We start from the raw sequence: 26,759 nt of genomic DNA, 5'->3' as shown, positions 1-26,759 counted from the left end.
AAAATGGACATTTTACTCGGCATTTTTTATTATTTTTTTGCTTAACTCCTGCTGGAGTTTACTTTAAAAGCATGCAAGGTTCAGGGTAATGGAGTAGAAGTACTCTGTGTAATCACAGGAATGACACTACACACTGGCAAAAAATGACACCATCAAACCACAAGACAATTGATATAAAACACCAGATTTATTCAGGTTTTACAAAAATACATGCAAAAATTCCAAACTACACAAAGGGATATACAGGCTAAGCATTGGCTGGTCCCCAAGTGTCACATATGTAAACAATATTGCTCTGAAGCATAACACCAACACCCCTAGAAAGCTGTGACTCATGGCTTACATAACCTCTGCTGGTGATTTTTGCTTTCAGGTAGGGCAACTAAGATTATGGACTATAATATAACAGTAGGATTGCTCTGATGTCTTGAATATTATGTTATCAGTTTCATGAGGTTTTTGTGGTATTGAGTGGAAACCACAGTGCAAAACCTCCCCAGTTCCTGTTTATGTAAAGGCTCCTGTGATTACAGGTTGGAAGTTTTCAACTGTTTTACAGTCTGACAAGCTTCTAACATAAATGACTAAAAAAGCAGACTGGTTCTTCTACATTTATGTTTTGATGATCATAGAGAAAAGGGAGCAAGACTGGAGAGAGTCAGTCTCAGTTCTGAAAACATTTCAGCTTGTAAAAACAGGATCAGTTTTTTTCTAGCCTTCAGCTCTTCTCTCTCATACTCCCATTGCCACACGAAGTGCCAGTTGATTGTTTATCGAGTCTATAACTGTCTTTTCTTTATTTCCTGTTTGCTGTTGTGGATATCAGCTCCTACACCTAATGGTGGTAACCTGAGTTCATACATTAAGGGGGACAGTCCAACTCGCACTTTTTTTTTTTTCCCCCCCATACAATTCATGCAACTCACTTGGTTAAGCACGCACACGTGTGCGTGCACACAGACTCCTCTGTGCTTAATGGGCCTCATTAGTGTTATATATTATGTGCTTAGTCTCTGTGAATGTTTATATCCGTTTTCTCTCATTTTCATAGGCATGCATGAATTTTGCATATGCTTTTATTGGAATGCACTGGACATATATGGACATGACTTTTTATCCATTTTCAGTAATGGTACACCTTAATCTGATTGTTATCATCCAGGCTCAGCTGGACCAAACCATTCATCGAAGGGGGAGTTCGGTAGCGTGTGAAAAGAGGCCTAAGGAGCAGTTCAGGAAAATACAAGTGTGCATGCAAATATGACACATTCTTTTTCTGTACTGGTTGTTTGTGTATTTATACCTATATGAGCCAGTCTGCCAAGAAAGAAAGACAGACAAAGAGTGTGTGTGTGTGTCTAAGTAAGTGAGTATCAAAGGATACATGTTGGGGTCTTTGCGTCGTGTTTCCAGCCACCTTTTGTTGCCTTCGATCAGTCCCTGCAGCCTCTGGCCATCTAGCTCAGAGGACTGGACAGAGGAGAGACTACACACACACACAGGAAAAGCGCTGTATGAGCTCATCAATTTCCTTTCAAAATGAGCAACGGCCCTGGCACTGTATGTCAGACAGAATGAGTGAGTGAATGAGCATGCACAGGTGTGTATGTGTGTACTCACCTTGCTGGAGTGTATCCACAATATGCTCTGGGAGCACTCATGGCATAGGGGGTACTGGTATCCATGGAAACTCCTAAAACCAGAGCAGTCTTTACAGCAAATAGTGCCGCTGCCTCAAAACAGTTTAGATTTCTAAAGACAATTTGATTCACCAGGTTTTTATGCTGCACCACAAAAACCTTGGACTGTAAATCATTGTCATTATCCCAGCACAGAAAATAATTTGAGGTTGGGTTATCAACTGTCTGAATAAGTGGCTTTAGCTCCAGCAGTAAGTGGTTTGTGTTTGAGTGGGAGGCTGAAGAGTTGCATTTGGTTTTATGAGTAATGAAGAAACTAAGCATTAGTATTGATCATTGCTGCCAATCCCACTGAGGTCGCCAAGCTTCACTAGTCATCAATAGAGAATATCTGGGTTGTACCCGTGTCTACGTACCAGAGAAGAGTTTGTTCCAGTGGGTGTTTACCAGATCAGACCCATGCCTTTTTGTGACTCCATTAATAGTATGTGAGAAAGAGTGAGAGAAACCGTTCTGATTGGCTGCTGAGGAGGAGGTGGGGCTTGGTGGCCATGCCCAGGAGGGGGGGGGAGGATAGGAGGAGGATCGGGGTTGCTGAGAGAGGGGCTGGAATGGAAGTGTCCTCTGGGTGAGAGATCCCAATGCACCCAGCACTGTGTTCAGCTGGCCAGAGATCTGCTGTAGTGACTCCGCTAACTGCTGCACTTTCACTGGAAGTGTAGGAGCTAAGATAGAAAGAGTCAAGTACAAACAAAGAGTGGGTGGTACAGAGAGTGAGAGGGACAGAATGGGAAGGGCAAAGAGTTGGGTAGCGCAGTAAGGAAGAAAGGAGTTAGATAAAACAAAAATAAATGAACAAAGGAAAAAGGCTTTAAAGTGGACAGGCTGCTTACTGATGTATGTGTGTGTATGTATGTAGCGTCCTTCTCACCTGTCCCTTGTTGGCCATACACACTGCTTGTCTCTGAATCTGTGACATGAAATGTGACTTTGCGATCTCCTACCAACCTTTCGTCTTCATCACACGACAGCTAAGATAGCAAAATATTGTAAAAGTCATATATATTAATGTGTAACTAGTTTGCAAGTGTCTATGTCAACTGTGTGTGTACAGTCGTGGCCAAAGGTTTCGAGACTGACAAATTTTCGTTTTCACAAAGTTTACTGCCTCAGTTTTTTTTTTAGATCCTTTTGTCAGATGTTTATATGGTATAGTCAAGTACAATTAGAACCATTTAATAAGTTAAAAAAAAAAAGTTTTATTTTTTATTGATAAATACATCCAATTTAAGCAAAGATTTAATATTTACTTAATATTTACAGTGCTGACCCCTCTTTTTTTTAAGCCTTCTGCAATTCGCCTAGGCATGCTGGATATCAGCATCTGGGCAAAATCTTGACTGATGGCAACCCATTCTTACCTAATCAGTGCTGGGAGTTTAATCAGTTTCTGTGTTTTTGCTTGTCCACCTTCTTTTTGAGGACTGACCACAAGCTCTCCATAGGATTGAGATCTGGGGAGTTTTGTGGCCAGGAACGCAACATTTCAGTGTTTGGTTCACCAAGCCACATGGTTATTACTTTTGCCTTGTGACATTTTTGCCTTGTCATGCTGGAAAAAACTTTGCTCATCACCAAACTGCTCCTGGATCATTGGGAGAAGTTGCTCTTGGAGGATGTTGTGATACCATTCCTTATTCATGGAAGGGTTCTTAGGCAAAATTTTGAGCAAAGCCACTCCCTTGGATGAGATGGAACCCCACACATGAATGGTCTCAGGATGCCTCACTGTTGGTATGACACAGGACTCATTGTAGCCCTCACCTTTTCTTCTCTGCACAATCATTTGTCCAGATGTTCCAAACAGTCTGAAGAGAGCTTCATCATAGAAATTAACTTTACCCCAGTCCTCTGTAGTCCAATCCTTACACTTCCTGTAGAATGTCAGTCTGTCCTTTATGTTTTTCTTGGAGAGAATTGGCTTCTTTGCTGCCTTTCATGACACCAGGCCATCCTCCAAAAGCCTTGGCCTCACTAGGTGTGCAGATGCACTCACATCTGCCTGCTGCCAGTCCTGTGGAAGCTCTGCACTGGTGCTGACCCAATCCTGGAGCTGAATCCTGTTTAGGAGATGGTCCTGACACTTGGACTTTCTTGGATGCCCTGAACCCTTCTTCACAGCAACAGCACCACTCGCCTTGAAGTTCTTGATAATCTGATAAATGGTTTATTTAGGCACAATTATACAAGCAGCAACATCCTTGCCTGTGAAGCCCTTTTTGATGCAAAGCAATGATGACTGCATGCGCTTCCTTGGAGATAACCATGGTTAACAGAAGAAAACTTCAAGCAGCAGCACCCTTTTAAAACAACCAGTCTGCTCTTCTAATCAGCATGACAAAGTAATATCAGCTGCTTTGTCCTCATTAACACTTTCTCCCGAGCTAACAAGATGATCACAGAAATGATGATAGCAGGCCATATTGTAGCAGGGCAGAGATGCAGTGGCTTGAATGCAGTAATTTTCATGATTAAGTTAATTTTCATGGCAAGGAATAACTTTGCCATTAATTGCAATTCATCTGATTACTCTTCATAATCTTGAGGTAATGCAAATTGCCACCATAAAAACTAAAGCAGCAAACTTTGTGAAAACCAAAATTTGTGTCAGTCTCAAAACCTTTGGCCACGACTATACTGTGCATGTGTACTGTGTGTGTACACGTTTTGTGGATAGAGTATGAGCTTGTCTTTGTGTGGGCAGTTGGTTTTGTGTGTGTGTGTGTGTGTGTGTGTGTGTGTGTGTGTGTGTGTGTGTGTGTGAGAGAGACACCTCCTCTGCCAGTGAATGTTCCAGCTGGCTAAGTCTCTCCTCCTTCTTTTGCAGTAGTGTGTGCCCCTTCTGCACCGTCTCCCTCAGATCCTCGAGATCACTCACCTCCTATCCGGCACCACAGGACAGGGGAGGACGTGAGAAAGCTGCATAATATTTATTGTGTCACTTGTCAGAATCGATATCTTACCTGACTACATGACTCTAAATGCTGTAACACCCAGCATGCATGCACAGACCTGGCAGAAATGGTGAGCAGAGCCTCCTGGTGTATGGTTCTGCAGGGTGGGGTGGGCTGCCTTCAGTGCTGCCTGTCTCTCTCTCAGACAGCTGGTTTGTTTCTCTAAGAACCATCTTGCTCTCTGCAGAGACACACCCTCACATGAGATATACTCTCGCAGGCTAATGAGAGAGGGAGAAATAGATTAAAAATGAGGATGTAAACATGTAACAAATACATACTATTGGACATGCCAGAAACACACACACACATACTCATCTATGCTGCTGTGGTTGTCACGGGAGGCGGGCACAGGGGAAAGAGGCAGTTCCAAATCCTCCAATCGGAGTGACTCTTCCTTACATTTCTTCTTCTCCTCTCTCTCCTCCTCTTTCTTTCTCTCCAGCTCACATTCTTTACTCTCTTTCTGATCCAACTCACTGACAGACAGAAACCACATAGACACAGATCTTTACATTAGAGTCTGTGTATGTGTGATTGTGCCACTGGAGAGATGAAAAACTACTGTGGCAAGGCCGACGTGTGTGTTTGTGTTGTTCAGCATGTCACCCACACGCAACATGTGATTGTACATCTGAAACAACTGAAGCAATTCAGCACCAGTGAAATAAAAAAAGAACTGAAACTAAACAAAAATATATGAATTCACTGTTGCTTGAAACATGATTTATGTTGGGGAAGAATATAATTTAAGATTTGTGGGATTAGACTTGTACCACTGTAACAGTACTGCACACTCACGTAAGAGAATGTTAGAGAACGTGCACGTGTGAAATGTGTGAAGTGTGTGTGAGTAGGTCTATTATTTAAACCTCCAGTGTGTGTATTACCTAAACCTTCAGTGTGTGTTTTACAGCATGCTCAAAGGACCGTATGTACATTACCTAAACCTAAGCATTATATGTTCAAGTGTGTGTGTGTACACACACAAACATTACCTGAGCCTTCTGTGGAACTCATCACATCTGGCCTGCAGGAGCGCTGATTGGCTCTGCAGTCTCTCTTTCTCCACCATCATCCTTCTGTTCACCTCTGTCTCTCTCCTCCTTTCTTCTCTCTCTCTTTCCATCTCCTCCCTCTCTCTCCTCCTGTCTTCCCTTAACCTCTCCAGCTCAGCATGCAGACTTTCCCTCTCTCTTAGGAGATGTGGAAGAGCCTGGGAAACACACACACACACACACACAAACACATGCATGAAGGTTGACCTAGAATACCTAGAATTTAGCATCTTACACACACACACACACACACCTCTATCCCCTTCTCAGCTTCATCTTCTTCCTCGCTCAGCTGCTGCCTCCTCTTCTTTAAATCTCCTGCCTGCAGATAAACATTACAAACACATACACTGAGTGCTCACTTTATTAAGCAGTGGACTAACTGTACCAAAGATCTGTACCCTGTGTAAGTTGTGTTAACATATACATACATACACACATATACACACACACACACATATATACATATATATATATATATATATATACACACACACACTTACACACACACACACACTTACCCACACAAACACACAATCCAGACCAGACCTGTTTTTTCCCCCAAACAGGTCATTATAATCAGTCAATTAACTTCTGAGTACAAAGAACTGAAGAAGAATGATTGGTAGCCTGGAAGTACAACTATAACTGCACCTAATGCAGAATACAGTGCCAGCTCAGTGTATAAAAAAAACACATGCACACCTACAAACACAAACAAACCAGGTTACATACTTGAGCTTGGAGTTGTAATTCCTGAGTTTTGAGCTCTTTGGTTTTCATCTCCAGCTGCTTGATCAGCCCCTGCACTTCTAACTCCTAAAGACACACACATGCACGCACACTATATATTATATATTATATATATATATATATATATATATATATATATATATATATAATTAAAACCTGAGGGAGAAGCAGGGTAGACTCAGATTTAACGGACAATTTCGCCCTTACTTTTTACACAGATCTTAAACATGTGTGTTCTGTCGATAGTTAAAATATTACAATTTGGATATCACCTAAACTGTTTTTTTGTATAGAACATAAGTGATCTAGGCAAAAAATGTTCTACTAAAAAAGCGCTTCGTAAGTGCAGTCTAACAATTTTAGGATCGTTTTGCCTCTGTGTGTTTAAAGGGGCAAATGTGGGGACTATGCAGGTGCTTTTGCCCTTTGGTCTCAGTTATTTCTGATGCTGCAGAGAAATATTACTCCACTAAGCTTGTGTGACTTTCTGCATGTGTGTATCTTGTGGGTGTTTGACTGACATTGCATCATGACAGCCCACCACTTGAAGCTCAACCCCAGTAAAATGAGCTTCTGTACATCCCAGGAACTCCCCGTGAACCCTCAGTTTCCTTCGAGAGCCCCCTGGTATCAGCATTTGAAGCTGCTTGTAGCCTAGAAATAACTCTGGACAACCAGTTGTCGCTCTCAACTCATGTCTCAAATATGACCTGGTCTTGCAGATTTCTCCTTTGTAACATACAAAGGATTCGGTACTTTCTCTCACAAGAAGCTGCCCAGGTGCTTCTGTAGTTTCTTATAATCTCAAAGCTAGACTACTGCAAACTCACTACTTGCCGGTCTTCCTTTAAGAGCAATCAGACCTCTACAACTCGTCCAGAATGCAGCAGCACGACTGGTCTTCAATCTTCCGAAGTTCACACGTCACTCTGCCGCTGCATTCCCTTCATTGCCTTCCAGTAGCTGCCCGCATCAGATTTAAAACTTGCCTACAAAGCCAAAAATGGACCAGCTCCTCCATACATGTCAATGGTTAAAATCTGATCTGTACCTTGAGTAATTCTAACCTCAAGTACGGCACGGCTTGAATCACCATGTTTCAAGTCTCGTGGAAGACTAGCATCAAGACTATTCTCTGTCCTGTCTCCCAGATGAACTTCCGCTGGCTGTCCAGACAACAGAGTTCCTTGCTGTCTTCAAACTCAGACTGAAGACCTATCTATTTGATCCATTTGTAGAATATTTAAATGACCACTGATCCTGCACCTATGTTGAGTAACTGTAACTCTAGTTCTAATTGTAAGGTATTGTTTATTGCACTTATTGTCTGTTATTAATCTTGTATTTTGCACTTCTAGGCATTGGCATTAATCCCTGTATTTCAACAGCATTCTAGTTCAATGGTATCTTGAACTCTAACCTACTGCACTGGCTAGGATGTATTCTTTGAATGTATGACTAAGCACTTTTGTAAGAGCCTCTGCCAAATGCAGATTGCAATGTAAATGTGTCGGACCTTCTGCATGTGTGTTTTGTGGGTCTGTTGGAGCTGGGAGTCGAGCTGTAGTCTGAGCTGTTCCAGCTGGGATGTGTGTGAGGCCAGCAACTTCTCTCTCTCCTCTAGCTGAGCACTCAGCAACTGCTCTCTCTGCATGGTCTCCTGCGCGCGCACACACACACACACACACACACGTTATTTACAGAACAGACTTCAATTCCCTGGGGAATGCATGCTTAGTACACAAGTGGATGTAATAAACTATGAGAACATGAATTCTCTTAACACAATCATCTACATAACTACTGACCTCCTCCAGGTGTGTGTGTCTAAGAGTCTGGAGCTGGTGTCGATGCTCCTCTTTGAGCTGCTCCAGCTTCCTGTTGTGTTCCCTCTGCACCTCCTCTCTTACTTCCTGCAACACATCAGATAGCTACCCACACACACACACACACACACACACACACACACACACACACACACACACACACACACACACACACACACACACACACACACACACACACACACACACACACACACAGACCCCAACCACAAATCTTAAAAAAGTACAAGTAAATTAGATTTTCCATCAAATGCTTCTTTTATGGAAAGTCTTGCTTTAAGACATTAACTGCTTATACTTTACTGATCTGGCCGGTTTGGCTGCATTATGCCCAGTGGAATGGGCCCCCATCATTGACTATACATTCAAATGCAGACTGAAAACCCATCTATTTGTGGAATATTTAACTGACCACTGACCCTACTCGTATATTGCCTAACTGAAACTAGTACTTATTGCAGGATATTGTTTATTGCACTGATGTTGACTGCTCCTTTGCTGATTTACAAACTCTACTATTTATTGTTTATTGCACTTATCATTGTCTGAGAGAGTACTTATGTACTTTGCGCGTCTAGGCATCAGCATCCAGATCTCTGTATTTAAACAGAATTGTACTTCATTGGTATATTGGACTCTAATCTACTGTACTGGCTAGGATGTACTGCATGAGTAAATGATAAAGCACTTTTGTAAGTCGCTCTGGATAAGTGTGTCTGCTAAATGCTCTAAATGTATATGTATATACAGTTGGCTCCTTGTATAAGCCACAGCTGTCCATGGTTCTGAATGGTAGATAGTTAGCTCAGACATATTGCGTTACCTCTCTCTGGTACTCGTACAGCTGCAGCTCAGGCCAAGGACTCCTCAGTTCCCTCTGTTGATCACCTACCCTGCCCTGACAAACAAGATACACACATTACACTTATACCTATAAACACACACACACACACACACACACACACACACACCTGAGGTATGACTGTCCTGTTAAAACACTGCCTGCTCAGTTTGTGAAGGAATCTGTAATGAAGGCTGAAGGCAGTCACCCAACCTGGGACTCAAACCCAGGACAGACAGGAGGTAAACGTGAGCCCAAACCACCAGATCAAAGCGCTAGCTCTGGCATAGCAGCCAGAACACCCATTTAACCTTCCCTTTGGAGAGTGACTGTCTGTCACAATGCTTTCACCTCCAAGGAGTGCCCCTGTGTGTGACACTGTCCACATGTCCCTCCGCACACAACTGCCCATTCCATCAGGGCCACACCCATGTCCCTCATCAGGAGTCCTCACACTGGGCTACACCATCTCCTCACAGCAGGGGTGGGTTCATCAACCTGGGGCACGCTCTCAATGGCCTAGCCGCCATCCCATTTCTGAGACCATGTGTAACGAAGGTTGAAGGCAGCCACCCAACCAGGGACTCAAACTCAGGACAGGCAGGAGGTAAATATGAGCTCTGAACACCAGACCAAAGAGACAGCTCTCTGGCATAGCAGCCATAGCACCCATTTATCCTTCCTAAGTGAGTCTCCTTCACAGAGTCAGATGCCAATTCAAAAATGGGGTGTCAAAATTACTGACAGTTACTAGTCACTGTCACTGTTCATGTATTTGACAAACTCAAATTACAGTCAAATTACACAGAGAGAAATAACACCTATTGCAAACTCACAGGCACCACAGAAACAGTCTGACTCTCCCATGCACACCCACTAACCTTTAGTTTGAATGAGGCTAACTGCTCCTCCTTCCTTTTCTGAAGCCACTTCCTCTCAGTGTTAAGCTCCTCCTCTGACTGTGCCTTTATCTTGTCCAGGTCCCACCAACTCCATGCCTCCATTCTCTCTCGCTCTGCTTCCAATTCAGAGTGCAACTCTCTCAACCTCGCATCATTCTCCTCCCTATAAGTTCACACATACACATGCAAATACATACAGAGAAACAGGAAATGTAGTTTACAGCAGCAATGTTTGACAAATATTACAGCATTTAGGGTTTTACTTCAGTTTCTGGAATCAGATTGATAAAGTTTGGTATGTGTGCATGTGTAGGTGTTTCTCTTGCAGTACATAGTCCTAGCCCCTGCTTTTGGTGTGTGTATGGGAATATATTTATGGGCTAACGCTTTTGATACAGGAACAAAAGAACAAAATTAATAAAACGTTCATAATAATGTGCATAAGATTTTCTAACTGTATTGTCGATACTCCACTCAGTTTCTTCTGAATGTCAATCAATTGCCCTCTTGCAGCCACAACTTTTACGGATGAGTACTAAAACCACAATTAGAGCTGGGTAAAAGTTTTGGATTTATGGCGATTTTTGCTTGGCTGCTCCAAGACCCTTTCTTCAAAACCCAAGATTGAGCTAGCTCTCTGAGAAGCTGGGCAGTCTTCTCTAGTGCAGTAGCTATATTCTTCCAAGTATTTGTAGCATCCTCTCTTCCTTTTGCTGCACAAGTCTCTCAGTTCCTGCTCGTTGAGCTGCTTTAGTTTGGCGAGTGTGTATATGCATGTGTGTGTACCTGAGTTTGCATATTTGTGTTTCTCTTTCTCTCAGTGCCTGCTCCTTAAGTTGCTGTAGTTTGGTTTGTGTGTCTTTGTGCAGACAATCTTCCTCCTCCTTCATCTCTCTTTGCAATCTGTATTCAAGAGCCCTGTAAAAAACACACACCCACACCACAAGAAATTATGTTACCAACAAGATATAAGATATCCTGACCAGAGTGGCGCATATTTGGCAGACTAAATGCCTTGGTAGAGTTTTAACCTCACTACCTCAGTTAACACATTAAGGCACAAACACACACGAGGATGTCAATGGATCAGTGCTTAGTACTCACTTACACAAGCACAGATACACACAAACCTGATCCTCTCCTCGTTCTCCTTTTTCATCCGTTTCTCCTCCTCTTCCTCTTCTCTCCTCAGCTCCTCTTGGAGGAGGTGCAGTCTCCTTTCCCGCTCCTGTGCCACTTTGACCCTCTCTTCCTCTATCTGGTTGTTTGTCTCCACACTCTGCCTCCACCTCTCCTTCTCTCCATACTGCTGTCTCCTCTTATTTTCCTTGAGCTCCTCATCGCTGGTTTGTTCTCTGAGGAGTTGTGTGGTCAGTCGCTCTCTCATTCTTCCCTCTCTCTCTGCTTCCTGCTCCTCCCACTTTCTGGTCTCTATTCTCATTGTTCTCTTCTGCTCGTCCTCTCTTGGTTTTTGCTCCTTCCTTCTTTTGTCATGTGCCTCTTGCTTCCTTCTCTTCTCCTCTCCCTCCTCCTCTTTCTTTCCCTTTTCTTCCTCCATGTCCTGCTCTGTCACCTCTGCTGTCATGATCCTGGCCAGTCTCCCATGGGCTGTCTCTGGCCTCAGGCAGCAGAGAGCACTGTTGCTGCTTTTTAGCAGCTCTTGCTGTGGACTGGAGGGTTTGGAGAGCGAGGAAGAGGATGAACGGGAGGAATGCTCCAAGTCATGGTCAGAGAGCAACATGTCTAAACTCACTTTCTGCTGATGCCTCCTGGTAAGTGAAGAAATACATTTCAGCCAAGAAACACTCATAAAAAAACAGATGACTGGTTCATAAATTGCTCATTGGAATTGCTGAATTCACCAACTTTCTCATTTAGAATTTCTTTTAGGCATGAAGAAAACTTGACTGGTCCAGACCTGTTGTAAAAGTCATGTACTATGAACTAATGAACTGTGTTGATTTCATTAGCTAAAAGTAAACTAGTTTTGAACATAGAAATTAAACTTGACATACAGGCTAATAATTTTGCCATTATCCTTGATAGTTATTTGACTTTGCTATTCTACGATGGTAATCTCAATCACAAAAACAGCCAATAATCTGATCTGCTAAAGCCTTACCTGATATTGCACATGGCCACACTACACAAAGACCATAGTTTTTCGTACAGAAATTAACATTTGCTCTCAAGAGGAACATCTTCCTGTAACACCTAACAGTGCAAGATTGCCAATCATGACATGTATTTTCTCGTTCATCGTCCTCTTGACCTCCTTCTCCTTTAGTCATGTACTGCCGTGCTTTGGTAAGACTCATGATTTGTTATGAAATTAAAAATCAAAGTTCCAAAATCAATCTTCGTTTCTCTGATGTGCCAGACCTTATGTCCCTATGCTAACAACACAAGTAACCATTGTCTCCCATTTCTCAATTTTAGCAAGTTTTTATATCAATACTTTTGTCACCGTAATGAATTTTTGGTTTCTTTGAAAGCAGAACGCTACTCTTTTTTTAACCTCCCTGCACTTTGAATAAAAAATTTTTCAATTGTGTTAATTCACAATTCTCATAAACACGCGATCTTCTATGAGTCCTTCACAGCAGTCAATTTGGTGAACTTGTGAGCATTTGTGAAGTCCTACCTTGGAACAGGATCGAATTCATACGAACTGAATTTACAACAAAAGTACAATAGATTTCATATAAAATATGAAAATGTTCTTGCATATGTTCTTGCATGAGGCTCTTTATCTTTTCCAAAGCCTTCATCAATTAATCTTTGTCTTTTTCCAAAGTTGAAATATCTAAAGTTCTGTTTGTGTGTGTATGTGTGTGTGTGTGTGTTTTGTGTGTGTCTGGGGGGCAGAGCAAGGTGAGACTGAGAGTTTTGCATTGTGAAGCTGGCTGATCACACTCTGGTATGAACAATATTATTGAACCAAACCTCTCTGCAGCCTGTGCTCTATTCTCCTCCTCCATGTTATCATCTTCCTCTCTCTCTCCACCTTTCTCATCCTGCCAGGGGTGGAAAAAAGGGTGCAGTACATCCAAAGACACAATGTCCTACAACAACCATGAGAAAAGTTCATTCTTCATGCACATGTATCAGATGTGTATGAAATCTGGTCAGCGTGGCTATCCGAAAGCAACATATAAACCATGTATTTACATTACATTTACGGCATTTAGCAGATGTGCTTATCTAGAACGAATTACAAAAGTGCTTTATCAGTCATTTACTCACAGAATACATCCTAGCCAGTACAATAGGTTAGATTTCAATATATCAATGAACTAGAATACTGTTAAAATAAAGGGGTCGATACTAATGCCTAGAAGTGGAAAATACACAAGCTAATTGCAATAAACAAAAAGTACTCGACTTTGTTAGTCAACAAGCAGTCAACATCAGTTTAATAAAGAATACCCTACAATAAGTACTGGTTTCAGTTAGTCCAACATAGGAGCAGAGTCAGTGGTCATTTAAATATTCCATAAATAGATGGGTCTTCAGTCTGCGTTTGAAGACTGAAAGGAATTCTGCTGTTCAGACAGCTGTTCCACCATCTAGAAGCCAGGACAGAATAGTCTTGATGCATGTCTTTCATGAGACTTGAAGCATGGTATTTCAAGCCGAGCCATACTTGAGGTTTGAAGTACTCGAGGTACGGATCGGGCTTTGACCACTGACATCAAGTATAACACAAGCAGTGTCCAATTCAAGGATGTGCAACTCCAGGCTTGGAGGGCTGTTGGTACCACAGCACTGGGTACCAAGATCTAAATGTAGCCCATAATTGATTTTTGTCAATGTCGCCTATAAAGTAGCCACAGGGGCATCCTTGATATAAAGCAGCCACAGAGGCACAATGATGTTCCAAATATCCAAGTGTAGCCTAGACAAGCAAATATTTCATGCATGAACCTAAATCTATTCTGTGGGGCATGGGCATAGGCATGTTTAAAGGCAACCTATATGGAATTCTATTAAAGTGCAGGAGGATGAGAGTGACCTACTGTAGTACCCGCCAGCACTGCAGAGGGCTCTGCTGGGGAGAGATCCGTCAGGTCTAGAATGTTCTCCGAAAATTTGGAGAGGAAATCCACCTGATTTGAGATGATGCAAAATCATCATTAATTACAATTCATAAAGCTATGCAAATCAGACTTAACTAAAACTTAAACATCACAGTCAGGAAAAAGCCAAAACAGTGGTCCCAAAAATAGAAACAGGGTTATTAAAAGAAAAAAGTGGTAAACATAAGCACAATGTTTTAGTTTTTCAGTATATATTATTTGTACTGACAAATCTCTGCAGATCTAAAACTCACTAGCAGGTGACAGCATTTACTGATAGGAAATTTAAAGTAAAAATGGCTACACAAATTAAAAATGGCTACTATGTTTTTCTTTAACACAAACTGGTTTTCCTCCCATTGCAGAGAGTTATCACAGGGGTTACCTTAGCATCATCAGAATGGCGTGAGAATGCTTCAACATGCTGAGTGATTTCTGACTCCTGCAGGAGGAGAACAATGAATAGGTAAAACACTGCACCCTCACAGACATCAGCACACACATCCTCTTAAACATACACTAACCAATTCACTTGAACACCTACTCTACATTCACACATTCACATACAAACAGTTCAAATCTCCATATCTTCTGTAATAGAATGCAACAGTGCAGAGCAGTGCCATGCTGTAACATGCAGTAGTCCATCCACAGCCAGTGTGGTTTAAAATGACAAGCTGGGCACTCGAGGCACAGGGTAGAAAGAAGCAGACAAATCCCTACATGGCAGTCACAAACACACACAAATATGCCCCCCTTCCCCCAATTCACAAGATAGAACGCAACCACATTCACAAGACAGCCAGGTCCATGTGAGGTGTGGAAATTTAGTACAGGGGGCAGAAAGTAGTTGAGGGTTCCTAACATGAATCCGGTGAGGTCTGATCTAGTGGGGTGCAGTATGGTCTAATCTAGTGAGGTCCAGACCAATCCAGGATGGTATGATTTAGTTGGGTCCAATCCAGGGTGGTCTGATCTAGTGGGGTCCAGAGCAGTCCAGTACGAGTGTAAAGTCCAGTCTTTTATTATTATTGTCACCTTAACTGAAACCAAGGGGTCTTTTTGGAATCCCTTTATGGTCCATCTTTTCTGTATGGTGCATTCTAAAATGTGCATTACCCTCAGAGGGTCCTTAGTGCACAATACAAATGAAGACTGAATGAATGAGGGAATGGAATGTACATATGGAAACCTAAATGGATAGACAGATGCATGAACACATCAACAAATGGATAGTCAGATGGATGCATAAAATGGACAGATGAATGGATATATAAATGCATGGACAGAAGGATGGCTGCATAAACAGATGGACAAATAAAATGATGGATGGATAAACAGATGAATAGATTGCAGGATGAATGTATAGATGGAGCATGGGTCTCATGTGGAACCTAGAGCAGCAGACAGGTTTTTTTCTAAAGTCTAAAGTGCATGGAAGAGACGAGAGAGGTGTGTAATGGCATGTGGAGATGGGTCAACGGTCACAATAGCCCAGCATAGCGGCCTACCTCACTGGGGACCCGACCCCACTGAGGAAGTAACTTCTTTCCCAGAATGTCTTTCTGCAGGTATGGTGGTTGGAGTGGTGCATGCAAGCCCCCTCTGGGTTCAATTTTTAACAGTCTGGGGTTCTCAAAGAGCTCCTTCGCTTTGTCCTCACTGTCTCCAGTGATGTTCAAGGCAGCGCTGCTGTCTGTCGGTCGGCCTGCAGTGCATTCACCTGTCTGAATAGGTTTCTGATTTTTTCTCTCAGGCCAGTCAGAATTCTTCCAGTCCAGATTCAGAATGCAGTTTCCTTTCCCATCAATACTCATATCTTTCTCTCCCTCTTCCTCCTCAGTATGCTTTATACTCATCTCTGCCCCTCCCTTGTTCTGCTCTCCCTCATTACACTCGTTTATCTCGTGCTGCACACAGTCTTCTCCCATCTCATGACTATCTCCTCTACCTTTTCTCTCAAATTCATCCCTTTCTTCTAAAGAGTTTCTCACACTACTCTCCTCCTCTTCACTCTCACCCTTGTCTCTGACTCTCTTTCCATACACCTTACCCCACATAGCACCTTTTTGCTCTTTTGGTCTCTGCACATCCTCATCCATACTGTCATGTTCCACTGAGCTAACCACATGCCATTGCACCTCACCATCACTGCCATTCACCAAACGGTCACTCTTCACACATATTTCTCTGGTCTCACTCTCCCTTTTATCCTCTCTGCTTTTTCCATCTGACCTCTGTATGTTCCTCTCTACCTCCTCCCTGGAGTCATCAGATCTCTTCTGTTCATCATGGTTCACAGTTCCTCTCCTCTTTCCTTCCTCCCTTCTCTCCTTATCTCCTTCCCTCACATCCATTTCTCCTTGATCCTGTTTGGAATCTTTTGCTCCGGACACATCCTGTCTGTCTAGCCATCTGTGAGTGACCTTATCATGCTCATCTCTCTCTGAGGTTTTTGGAATTTTTCTCTCCTCTCTGTAATTCCTCTTGCCTACTTCAGAACTCACTCTATCACTACCTGTTCTACTTTTTGTCTCTCTGTCTATGTCTCCAACTCTTTCTTGCTTTTTTCCATCTGAGGGTTCCTCTCTGTCCCTAACTGCAGTTTGTTCACTTCCTTCACTGTACACCATCACTTCATCCTCTGTCTGTTTTTTTTGCTTCTTCTCTTTCCTCTTCTCTGCTTGATCCCTCTTTCCACCCACTCCCTCCTTTTCATCATCCCTCTCTTTGTCAGGAAACTCATCCTCCATAGTGCTTCTGTCCCCACTGCTGGAAGGAAACACATTCTCTGTGCTGAAATCTCTTCTGCCCCCCAGTGGCCTGGAGGAGAGGTTACAGCTATGTCGGGAATCCTTAGATAAGGATTAAAGAGTAAAAAGAAAGAGAGAGAAAGAGAGAGAGATGGAAATGGGTACAAAGATAGACAAGATTTATGGCAGGATAAACAGACCAGGGAATGAAAGAAAATATGGCATTGGAGAAGGAAATTTTAGAAGACATTTTAAATTCAGACACAGTTGTGACCTGGGTCACACGCACACTGCTTATATGGCAGAGCCCAGTGAGAAAAGGACTGTAGCATTATTATCAAACAGCACAATCAAAGAGAACCAGGGCATTATTTGAGCAAACGAAACCGACAGAGAATAGGGAGGCTGTGGGCAGGAGAGACAAAATAGAGAGGAAGAGATGAAGAAGAAAAGCATGAAGGCAAAACACTAACAGCCTGGTCCATAGGATGGGATTCAACACATTTAATTACCAATGCACGCACAAACTCCAAATAAAACAAAAACAGGCAAGAGTCTTATTAAACAAGAGCAGACAGAAAAAAAAAAATCTCTCTTAAGCACAAAACTTTCTCCAAGCAGATGCTAGCCTGCCCATTAAGGTCAATTGTAATAAACATTTTTTTACATTGTGATTAAATTTAAATATTTTTCAGCACTACAGATTAGCAAGTTTAAGACATTTTAAGAAAATTATTGTCCTATACATAACACGAACAATTGCTACTATAAGTTTTTGTGGCTGATTCTGACTTTAAAAGCCATAGGACAGCCCAAGCCCATAGGGGGAATAGAATCAGTGTGAGTGATGATGATGAAATTAAGAATGAGTACCTGAGAGGGTGGATCAGGGGATCGGTCTCCTGACAGAGCAAGATCCTGGAGTTCTGGTTCCGTTCTTTCCTCCACAGGAGCAGAGCCACTGACTTCACTGGCCTGCACATACATGGAGCCCATGGACAAAAACACCAACACAGACACACACATTTTTACAAACACTGAAGTATGGCCACATAAAACTAAAAAGACACACCACATTTATGGCTATTCTAATTGTTGAGCTTTTGCACGTGCATGTGCGTGCATGTATGCGCTTGTGTTTGTGACTTGCCGGTAGAGCGAATAGAGCAAGGTGCAACACCGAGGTCATGTGTTTGATTTCCAGGGAGGACACATAGATGCAAGCTATGCTATATAAGGGTGTCTGTGAAATGCTGAAAACAAAATATGAGAGAGATAGATAGATAGAGAGAGATAGAGAGAGAGAGAGAGAGAGAGAGAGAGAGAGAGATGAACAACTTGGTTACCTCATAGTGCAATCCCCCATTCAGAGCATCCAGATCCAAGTGCAGATTCTGCAACAGGTGAGATGAACCAAGCAGACTCTATGCACACACATATTAAGACACAAACACAAAACAAGTTCTCATGCTTTACTGTAGTGCTTGTAAAGATAATGACAGGGACAGTGAACTAAAGATTAGAGTGTTGCATTTTAGTAGGTGTTTTTACCTCATGGACAGAAGCCTTCCTCTGTTCTTCCTCATCCTCTTCTTCCACATCCCCGTCTGAAGGAAATATTGGCGGAGCCAGAGATGGACTCTCTTCCTGTCGTCCTCTGGCTCCAGATACAACATCCTAAGACAAACACCCATCACAGATTCTGTACCTCTGCCATGAACTCAAACACCCATCACTTGCACACATCAACTATTTCAAGCACTTTAGAGCTCATACAGCACCTTTGTCAGAACCACCCCGAGGGAGATCTCACACAGCCACAGCAAGCTGCAGGTTCATACGCACTTAACCAAACAACATATCAAACTTCAAAGAGTAGCAGTCCAACAATGACTATAAAGGACTGGACAACCAATTAACTGAATTTGGTGAAATACTAAACTACACAGACAATATGTATTCAGTAACTCCTGATAATGACAAGATGGCTGGGTGAGTTTAAAAGAATGAGTGGGGGGGGTGCAGTACAAGACTGGGAGGCTAGGCGGTATTCTTGTAACCCTTGCAAAGTGATGTGTCACTTTTATATCTAGTGACCCATGTAGGGGTTTGTTCTTTCACCTCTACTGAAGTCATAATAAACAATTAGTTTTCTTTTATTCCTAGTGGAATATTTATGGTTTTCTTGTTTACCCCTAGTGAATACTTTATAGGATGGTGGTCTGTGGAGTTGCCCAGGAAACTTTGCAGCCCCGGAACTGAAGCATCACACACACCTCTGACTGGAGCCAGGACCTGAGAGAAAGAGAGAAAGAAAGAAAGAGAGAGAGAGAGATGGTAGAAAGATGAGGGAGTGTGCAGGAGAAAGGGAGAGAGAGTAGGTGAGAGAAAAAGGGAAAGAGAAAGTAAGTGAGTAAGATCTAGCATAATGGCACACAGACCTGACTTTGCCCACTTATTTCTGGTCAAATTTAGGCTACTGCAGAATCCTAAATTCTTTGAAATACTTCCATAAGCAATTCATTGTTCAATTAATTTCAGTATTTTCAGAAACATGGCAATTGAGAATGTTTAGTGTGCAAGAGAAATTTGTGAAAAGTTTTGATCAGTCACAACTAACTGCTGTGTGGCAAAATACATTTTAGGGTGGAGAATAAAATTAGTCATCACTAGCACAGTGGTGGTTATACTTATTTATCTTATCTCAATCAGTATAAACAAAGAATAAAACAATATTATCCACTGGAAAAAAACCAAAGAGCCATTACGGATGTGACCATGGCTAACAAGATGGGGTAAGAAATAGACACACCATTTTAGTATAGCAGTAAAAAATAAACAATGAACACTTTTAAAAATTGAAAGGTCTCATTTTGCAATAATAACAGTAACACATACTTCACATTTAGATTCACAGCTGGACTATATCTTATTATCTACTATCTAACTACATATTATGTCATATGTACTACTACCATTCCCATCTTCTCTTTCTATCTCTCTCGCCCTCACCTCTGCTCTGTTCTGTCTCAGCTTCTCTGCCACCACCACCTTTTGCACCAATGTTTCCTCTCTCTCCTCCCTCTTCTGTGAAGGAAGGATGAGTGCAGAGGAAAGGAGGATAAAGGAATGGAAAGTGGGGATGTTTGCAGCCTTATTGGGCTTGTAGAAGTGAAAAACAGATGGAACTGCATTACAGGACTTAAACTCAAACTGCCACTACTCTCTACCTCCTTCCTCCTTGTTCTCATCTCCACTGTCACTACTTTCTCTCTCTCTGCCTCTTCACCCTTCCTTTTCCCACTATCTCCCCACTGTCCAGTAGAAGGTGGTGGCTCTGTGCTCTGCTGGGGACAAGCAGTGAATGAACACACTTCTCAGTGCCAGCACATAGCACCATTTCCATGTCCATCCCTGGGATACTGCTATCCTGTTCCCTTTCCTGATGCTCATGACAAACATGAGCCAGAGGAACATGAATCTGCTGGGAGTTAAAAAAAAATGCAGGCCTGCCTAGCATTTCCTCAGTATCCAACAGCAGCTTGGAGGAGTAAGTGGATACACCAATAGGGGGAAAGGTGCAAGAGGCTGGAGGTGGGATTATATATAAAAAAAAAAAAACGTGGGCTGTGATAGGTTGGGTGGTGGTGAGAGGATCACAGGGAGATGGGAGAGGGCAGGTTGGGGTGGTCCCGATAGGAGTGAGGGCAAGATTGGGGTGATGTGGAGCAACAGATGAGTGCCAACATCCCTTTAAACTCCTTTCCTTTTTCTTTCCCTTCCTGGTCTTTCTCTTCCTCTCCTGAGATGTAACTTCATTGGCAGACTGCGCATGAGCAAAGGAAATGGACAAGTGTCTTTCAACGTGTCCAATCTGCAGTCCGACTATATCTGAACACAGGTTTACAAAGATTGCCTTCATGTGGACACAGCTAACAGGCATTTAGTTGCACCAGCATGTGTTGTCATGTCTGATTTCATTAGAATGTTTCAATAGCACTTGTGTTTACCTCTTGGCTGATGTTTTCATTTCATCTCATCAAATCTCATAAAGCTGAACCTACTTAGAATCAAGTTGCAAACCTTCAAACAGTGTTCATACACTTGAACAATGTACATCTGAGCAACATATTTACACGAACACTCCACCACATACCTCCTTAATACCGGGACACAATCAAGACTGTAACACTGACATACAGATCCAAACTCACTCCTGGAGCTTTCAACCCCAATGGTTCCTTCTTTTTTTTCTCTTTCTTCTTCTTCTTCTTCTCCCTGTCCTTTTTGCTGCCTATGAAAGCAGACCTCGAGATGGCAGGGGTAGCTCTGCTGTGGCATGACTGAGCACGCTCCCGCTCCTGTGCTACTAGTTGGCGGTAGTGCTCATCACAGGGGTGGTCCCAGGTGGACTGGCCCGTGGAGAAGTTGAAGTAGTACACATCGCCAGTCACATCCTGACTGGGGTGGAGGGAAAAGAGACAAGGTGATCAAACAGATCCACATACTGTAAACACACAGAATTTAAAAAAAAAAAAAAAAAAAAAAAAAAGACAGCTAGCCAAGCCTAGATTCTCCAGACCACTTTCCAATGCACCGTATTTTTACATGTGTCAACAGTACAACATATGAAATGCTTGGAGATCTTAGAAGAAAGCACAGAATTAGAGTGGTCTTCTGTGTCTTACTGCAGAGAAAAAAAAGTTCTGGGGGCCAAACTTGCAAGTTGATCTGCTGCAAAATATTAGTTCATTTTGTACTTTTTAATTTAGTTTCAGGCATAACTAACAATAGATTTCAAGTGGGAAGTCCCCTTGTCTACATGTACTGCTGCAATGAAGGCCCTGACTCATAAAAATACATTGTTTTTACACTTTTTATTGTTACTTGAGAAAATAAAATTATATTTTTACCCCCATAGCATTTCACTACTGTATCCAAGAAATTGTTATCTTAAAAATATTACTGATCTTTTGTGCTATACCATACTCTCCAACTTCCCCAATTCTGTGCTCTTCTGCCCCTGGTACATTTCTTACTTTTGCCCAATCTAAATATTCTGTCTTCTCCAGACTCAACAGGGTCAAAGGGCTGTCTAATTCTGCTGGTGATCTAGTCATCTATTTCGTAAGAGAGATAATGCACACTTTTAGGCAAACTTCCAGAGAGTCTATTTCAGATGCAGGCTTCAGCAGTCTTTACTTGTAGAATTAACTGAATGTGGCTATGATGACATTATGCAATTAAGCCCTGAAAAATCCAAAAACATTGCTGAAGCACAGAAACTTCCCAAGAGCATGGTAGCCTCCTTTATTTTCAAATAGTCAAACAGTCTTTCTAGATCTGGCGGCCCAGCTAAACTGAATAATCAGGGACAAAGAGCCTTGGTGAGACAGGTAACCAAGAACACAGTGGTCACTATGAATGAGATCTAGAGCTCTTTTGTTGAGATGGGAGAACCTTACAGAATAACAGCCATCAGTGCAGAATTCTAGCAATCAGGCCTTTAAGGTGAGTGTACAGATGGAAGCCATTCCTCACTAAAAGGCACACAAGAGTATGATTTGCACTTTCTAAATTATGCCTAAAAAACAGTCATATTATGAGAAGCAAGATCCTCTGGCCTGATGAAATGAGGTACTGAGCATAGCATCATTAATACCATCCCTTCATCTCATGGACTTAAAATACATGACCCTAAGAAAGTCCAGAAGGCTGGAGGGCTGTCTAATTCTATCTAATCAAACATGGTGGAGACAGCATCATGTTTTTCAGGGAGAATGGTCAGGATTTAGATAAATACCTGCAGAAAAATATAGAGCAATGCTCAGTGAAAACCTTTTCCAGACCTTTGACTAAGCCTGGAGTAAAGATTTAGATTTCAAGAAGAAAATGTCCCAAAACACACCACCAAAAAGCACAGGAGTGACTTTAGGAATACTGTGAAAGTCCTGCAGTGGCCCAGCCAGAGTCTGAACCTGTACGTAAAAGAGCATCTCTGGAGTGACCCAGCCAGAGTCTGAATTTGTATCCAAAAGATCATCTCTGAAGAGAGCTGAAAATGACTGTGCACTGAAACATCCCATCCAATCTGACTGAGCTTGAACGATCCTTCCAAGAAGAATCAGAGAAACAGAAAAATATGCCAAGCATATAGGATCACTCCCAAGAAGACTTGAAACTATCACCACTGTCAAAGGTGCTTTAATTAAGAAAATAATGAAGGGCCTGTATACTTATATATAGAATATCAGATTTTATTGTTACTAAATTTATAAATAAATATTCTTAAAGGCTGTTTTTCTTTGCTATTACAGAATATTTCAAACAGACTGATGAGATAAAAATTAGTTGAATCCATTTAAAGATAAGCCTGAGCACAGATTTTGAGCTATAAAACACACCACACAAGCTTTAAATAACACTTATTTGAAGCATTTTGCTTTTATATTTGTCTTTTTGCAAAACAAAGGCATTGGCATTTATGTAGAACAGGTTACTGTGTGTGACTGCGTGTTTAGGCCCAAAAGACTCATCACATCAAGGTTCATTGCTCTCTGGCTGTAAGTGTGGAGATCTGTTACTCTGTGGGTGAGAGTACTGGAGCAAGGTCATCCTACCAGGGTTTCCATTCAGGAGGCAGTGGGGCTACAATCCCCTCTCTGGCCAGCCAGAGGAGCTCTGGCTCCAGATTAGGGTCAATGCCAATTTCTCTGGCATACTCGTGGATCTCTGAGGAAGAGAGATAAAAGGGATACCCCACAATGCATGTGATCATCATTAAAACTGAACAAATGTTAAATATTTTCATGCCAAGAAAAATCTAAAGGACTCAAATATTTAAATCCACAATGAATGGAACTGATTCTGTTATTTTTAAATGATGGATTTGTGGTACCTTGTGGACTATATACCATTTGAATAACATACATCAAGGTTAGTTACCCGTTTTCTTTAAAAGCTTGTTTGAATGTTAGGTCCTATTATACGATAACTACCTTGTTCAGTGGGGATATAGTTCTCATCGTAATCCTCTTCCAGGATCAACTGGTCTCCAATTCGAAGGGCAGCTGTAGTCATGTTGACTGAAGGTTAGGAATACGAGAATGTATTAAATGAATAATAATCCAGTCGACACAAATCCCATATTGTCTCCAAACCCAGCACTTAGCTAACCTACGTGAGTGGCTGTTTGAAAGATGGTATCGTGAAGATAGCTGGCTAGATATGAAATTGAAAAAGTAACTGGGCCAACCCAGCTAGCTAATTACAAAAAGTAATTACACTAAACTAGCTGGTGCAAATAGTGAACCAAATAACAGTTAAGGAATCTAACTTGTCTTTACAATAACATCCACAAAGCTAGCTAGTTAAATCTCTGGCAATGATAAATCCATCACATTATATAGTCGAATTAGCTAGCTATCTTAGCTAACCTAGGTTAACTAGCTAAGAGTTGCTTGGTTAGCAACTGCATGGCAACCACAGCAGCTGTAGGATTTCACACTTGACAAAACAACGGTAGCTTTTAAAGACTACCAATTCAAATGATAAGCTTTCATATATAAAAGCTCGTTCAGCGACATATAGCTAAGTAACATGTTGGCTACAAACCTTTTCCACCGTAAGACACAAATCCTCCTGTCACTTAAGATTTACGTTATTTTAAGAAATTAGACATGCACATTAAGCCATGTAAGTATCTAGCTAGCTAACATCATATATTTGCAGAAAGTAAACTAGCTAGTTAGCCCACTAACCTAGTTTGAGCTTACCATAGAGCTAACTTAAGACAGAAACCGTAACAACAAATACTAGCCAGCAAGCTAACAAGATGGTCGCCAAAAGTTTTAAAAATGTTTTCAAAACAAAGGTTCCATGACAAAATGGTCATCGTAGAAAATCTTTAAGATACCGTGCTAACAAAATCTGCGTTTTTGCTTTTCTTATCCAAGTAAATATACAATGTTTTTCTATTCATACAACATAGCTAACGCAATATATATCCAAGAAAAAAGTGCAATCTTGTTCTTAGACTTCTTACTAGACCCATTATCAGTGGCTATATTGCTCTAAAATGCAAGATATCACCCAAAGAATAACCACTCATATCCATCTTTTATACCTTTGACCATTATCAAAAAATGTACCTGTTATAACCTAATGGTGGCAAAATAAATAAATTACAAAAATATGCGAAAAGAAGACATAACTATAACTGAGTTTTTACCCATGTTTAAAGAAATACAATTAATAAGTGAAAAACAGTAAAATATACAGCATAGTTTATTGTGTGCTTCTCATCATAGACTTTGATTGATTTTATTTAGCTGCAAAATGTATCTTCTTAAATCAGAAATAAACCACAAACAGGCAAAAGCAAAGTACATATGCATTAAATTAAAAAAGAAATAAATAAATACCAGTGTAAAAAAACAAGTCAGCAATGCTCTGAACAGTATGAGTTCATAGCTATATTTGTTCAACAGACATCAGACATGTTTTGTGGTCCCAATACACAAAAGAAATCAGTACTTGACCTCATACTGCCATAGCTATCAATCCAGTTCATAGGAAGACCACAGACTTGGTGCACAGACCCACACATCACTCCACCCAACCTTTGAAGACACATACTTAAGTATTAATGTCTTAATCCCTAACAGGTAAGTTTGAAAAGGTTATGCATCTGCCCAGTTTTGAAGCAGGGAACCAATGCGTGTTAAGCAAATGTGATGACTGCCATCCATTAAAAATTGCATTTTTAATGATTTTTCCTGATACGCCGCTAGGCTAGACAAAAGCTTTCTCTGGCCCAAAACTATTTTGAATGCAAACCCTACCACTATAGAATAATTTAACACAAATCCCAAAAATTTGTATAGAAACCAGCTTTGTAGATGAGTTAGATATATACTTTTCAGGTTAAGCTTAGTTTGGACAAGAATGCCCATAGGCCCAAATCTGCAGCATCATCCCCTCATGAACATTACAAATGCAATGTTGACATTTCCACTAATGTATGTTTTGCCAAGCATGACAGGTGTAGGTTATTATTTATACCTTATTTTATAAACTAAAAAAAGGTGCCAATTTATGGAATAAAGGAATGACAGTTGGATGACGAACAAAAATCTGTTTTTGATAAAGCATTGTTACTTTATCAAAGTGGTAGCTCAGTGATTAAGGTACTTGACTTGTAATTGGAAGGTTGCTGGTTCAAGCCCTACCATTGCCAAGTTGCCACTGTTGGGCCCCTAAACAAAGCCCTTAACACCCCAATTGCTCAAGTTGTACTCATAATTGTAAGTTGCTTTGGATAAAAGTGTCAGATAAATGTTACTGAGGTAATAAACAAAACATGCTCCTTTTTTTAGCTATTTAATTCACATGAGCTTATATTTCTAAGCTTTTACAAAATTTTACTGTTATAAAATTATTTACTTTGTTTTATATAGTCAAGTTTTACTGGATATTTTTCATTAAATAGTAGTTGGCAAATTACTAATTATAGAAAGAGTTCTGCCAGCCCTAACTGCTAGCAACATGCTTATTCACAAAACTCAAATCAATTCTCTACCTTAAAGCTGGTGTAAACAATTATTTAAATTATACTTATCCTAGTCTATGTACACCTTCCTAGTTCTCCCTAAAATAGATGCTCAGAGAAAGACATCTCTCATCAGCATCTAAATTTGTTGGCTATCTGTACGAACCACTCAGAAACATTCTCTACAGAGAGGCAGATCTGCCTACAGCACAGTAGGCCAATCACACATGTGTTCAGAGGGAGGGTCTCTGGGGAAAGGTCTTGATAGAAACCAGGTGATGAATGGAAGGGGTGGACCTCTCTGGTGGCTAAATCTGGTAGAAGT

General features: G+C 41.3%; 1 protein-coding gene across 4 annotated transcripts; it reads right to left on the bottom strand.

Moving 5' to 3' along the window:
* Window positions 1-170: 170 nt before the first annotated feature.
* Window positions 171-24,824, bottom strand: LOC113585445 (centrosomal protein of 164 kDa-like). Of its 4 annotated transcripts, none has more exons than XM_035534109.1 (29): window positions 24,499-24,819; window positions 23,883-23,969; window positions 23,505-23,616; window positions 21,099-21,345; window positions 19,078-19,179; window positions 18,436-18,561; window positions 18,231-18,308; window positions 17,758-17,859; window positions 15,643-16,986; window positions 14,517-14,573; window positions 14,072-14,161; window positions 12,999-13,069; window positions 11,183-11,821; window positions 10,839-10,970; window positions 10,032-10,215; window positions 9,133-9,207; window positions 8,274-8,396; window positions 7,982-8,125; window positions 6,448-6,531; window positions 5,966-6,034; window positions 5,653-5,870; window positions 4,969-5,133; window positions 4,713-4,875; window positions 4,474-4,581; window positions 2,572-2,671; window positions 2,057-2,365; window positions 1,621-1,693; window positions 1,385-1,486; window positions 171-1,220 (listed from the first exon to the last, which is right to left on the bottom strand). In XM_035534109.1, the coding sequence occupies exons 2-29, from the start codon at window positions 23,962-23,964 to the stop codon at window positions 1,124-1,126; spliced, it is 5,196 nt and encodes a 1,731-aa protein (XP_035390002.1). In that variant the 5' UTR covers window positions 23,965-23,969; window positions 24,499-24,819; the 3' UTR covers window positions 171-1,123. The 4 variants fall into 4 exon arrangements, with proteins under 4 accessions (XP_035390002.1, XP_035390003.1, XP_035390005.1 ...); XM_035534110.1 differs by having other exon boundaries at window positions 24,660-24,684; XM_035534112.1 differs by lacking the exon at window positions 15,643-16,986 and having other exon boundaries at window positions 24,499-24,811.
* Window positions 24,825-26,759: the final 1,935 nt, after the last annotated feature.

This window comes from Electrophorus electricus, chromosome 15 (genome assembly GCF_013358815.1).
Source record: "Electrophorus electricus isolate fEleEle1 chromosome 15, fEleEle1.pri, whole genome shotgun sequence".
In the NCBI taxonomy this organism is placed as follows: domain Eukaryota; kingdom Metazoa; phylum Chordata; class Actinopteri; order Gymnotiformes; family Gymnotidae; genus Electrophorus; species Electrophorus electricus.
Note: the sequence above shows the minus strand (reverse complement) of the source record. Positions and strands in the feature narration are given on the sequence as shown.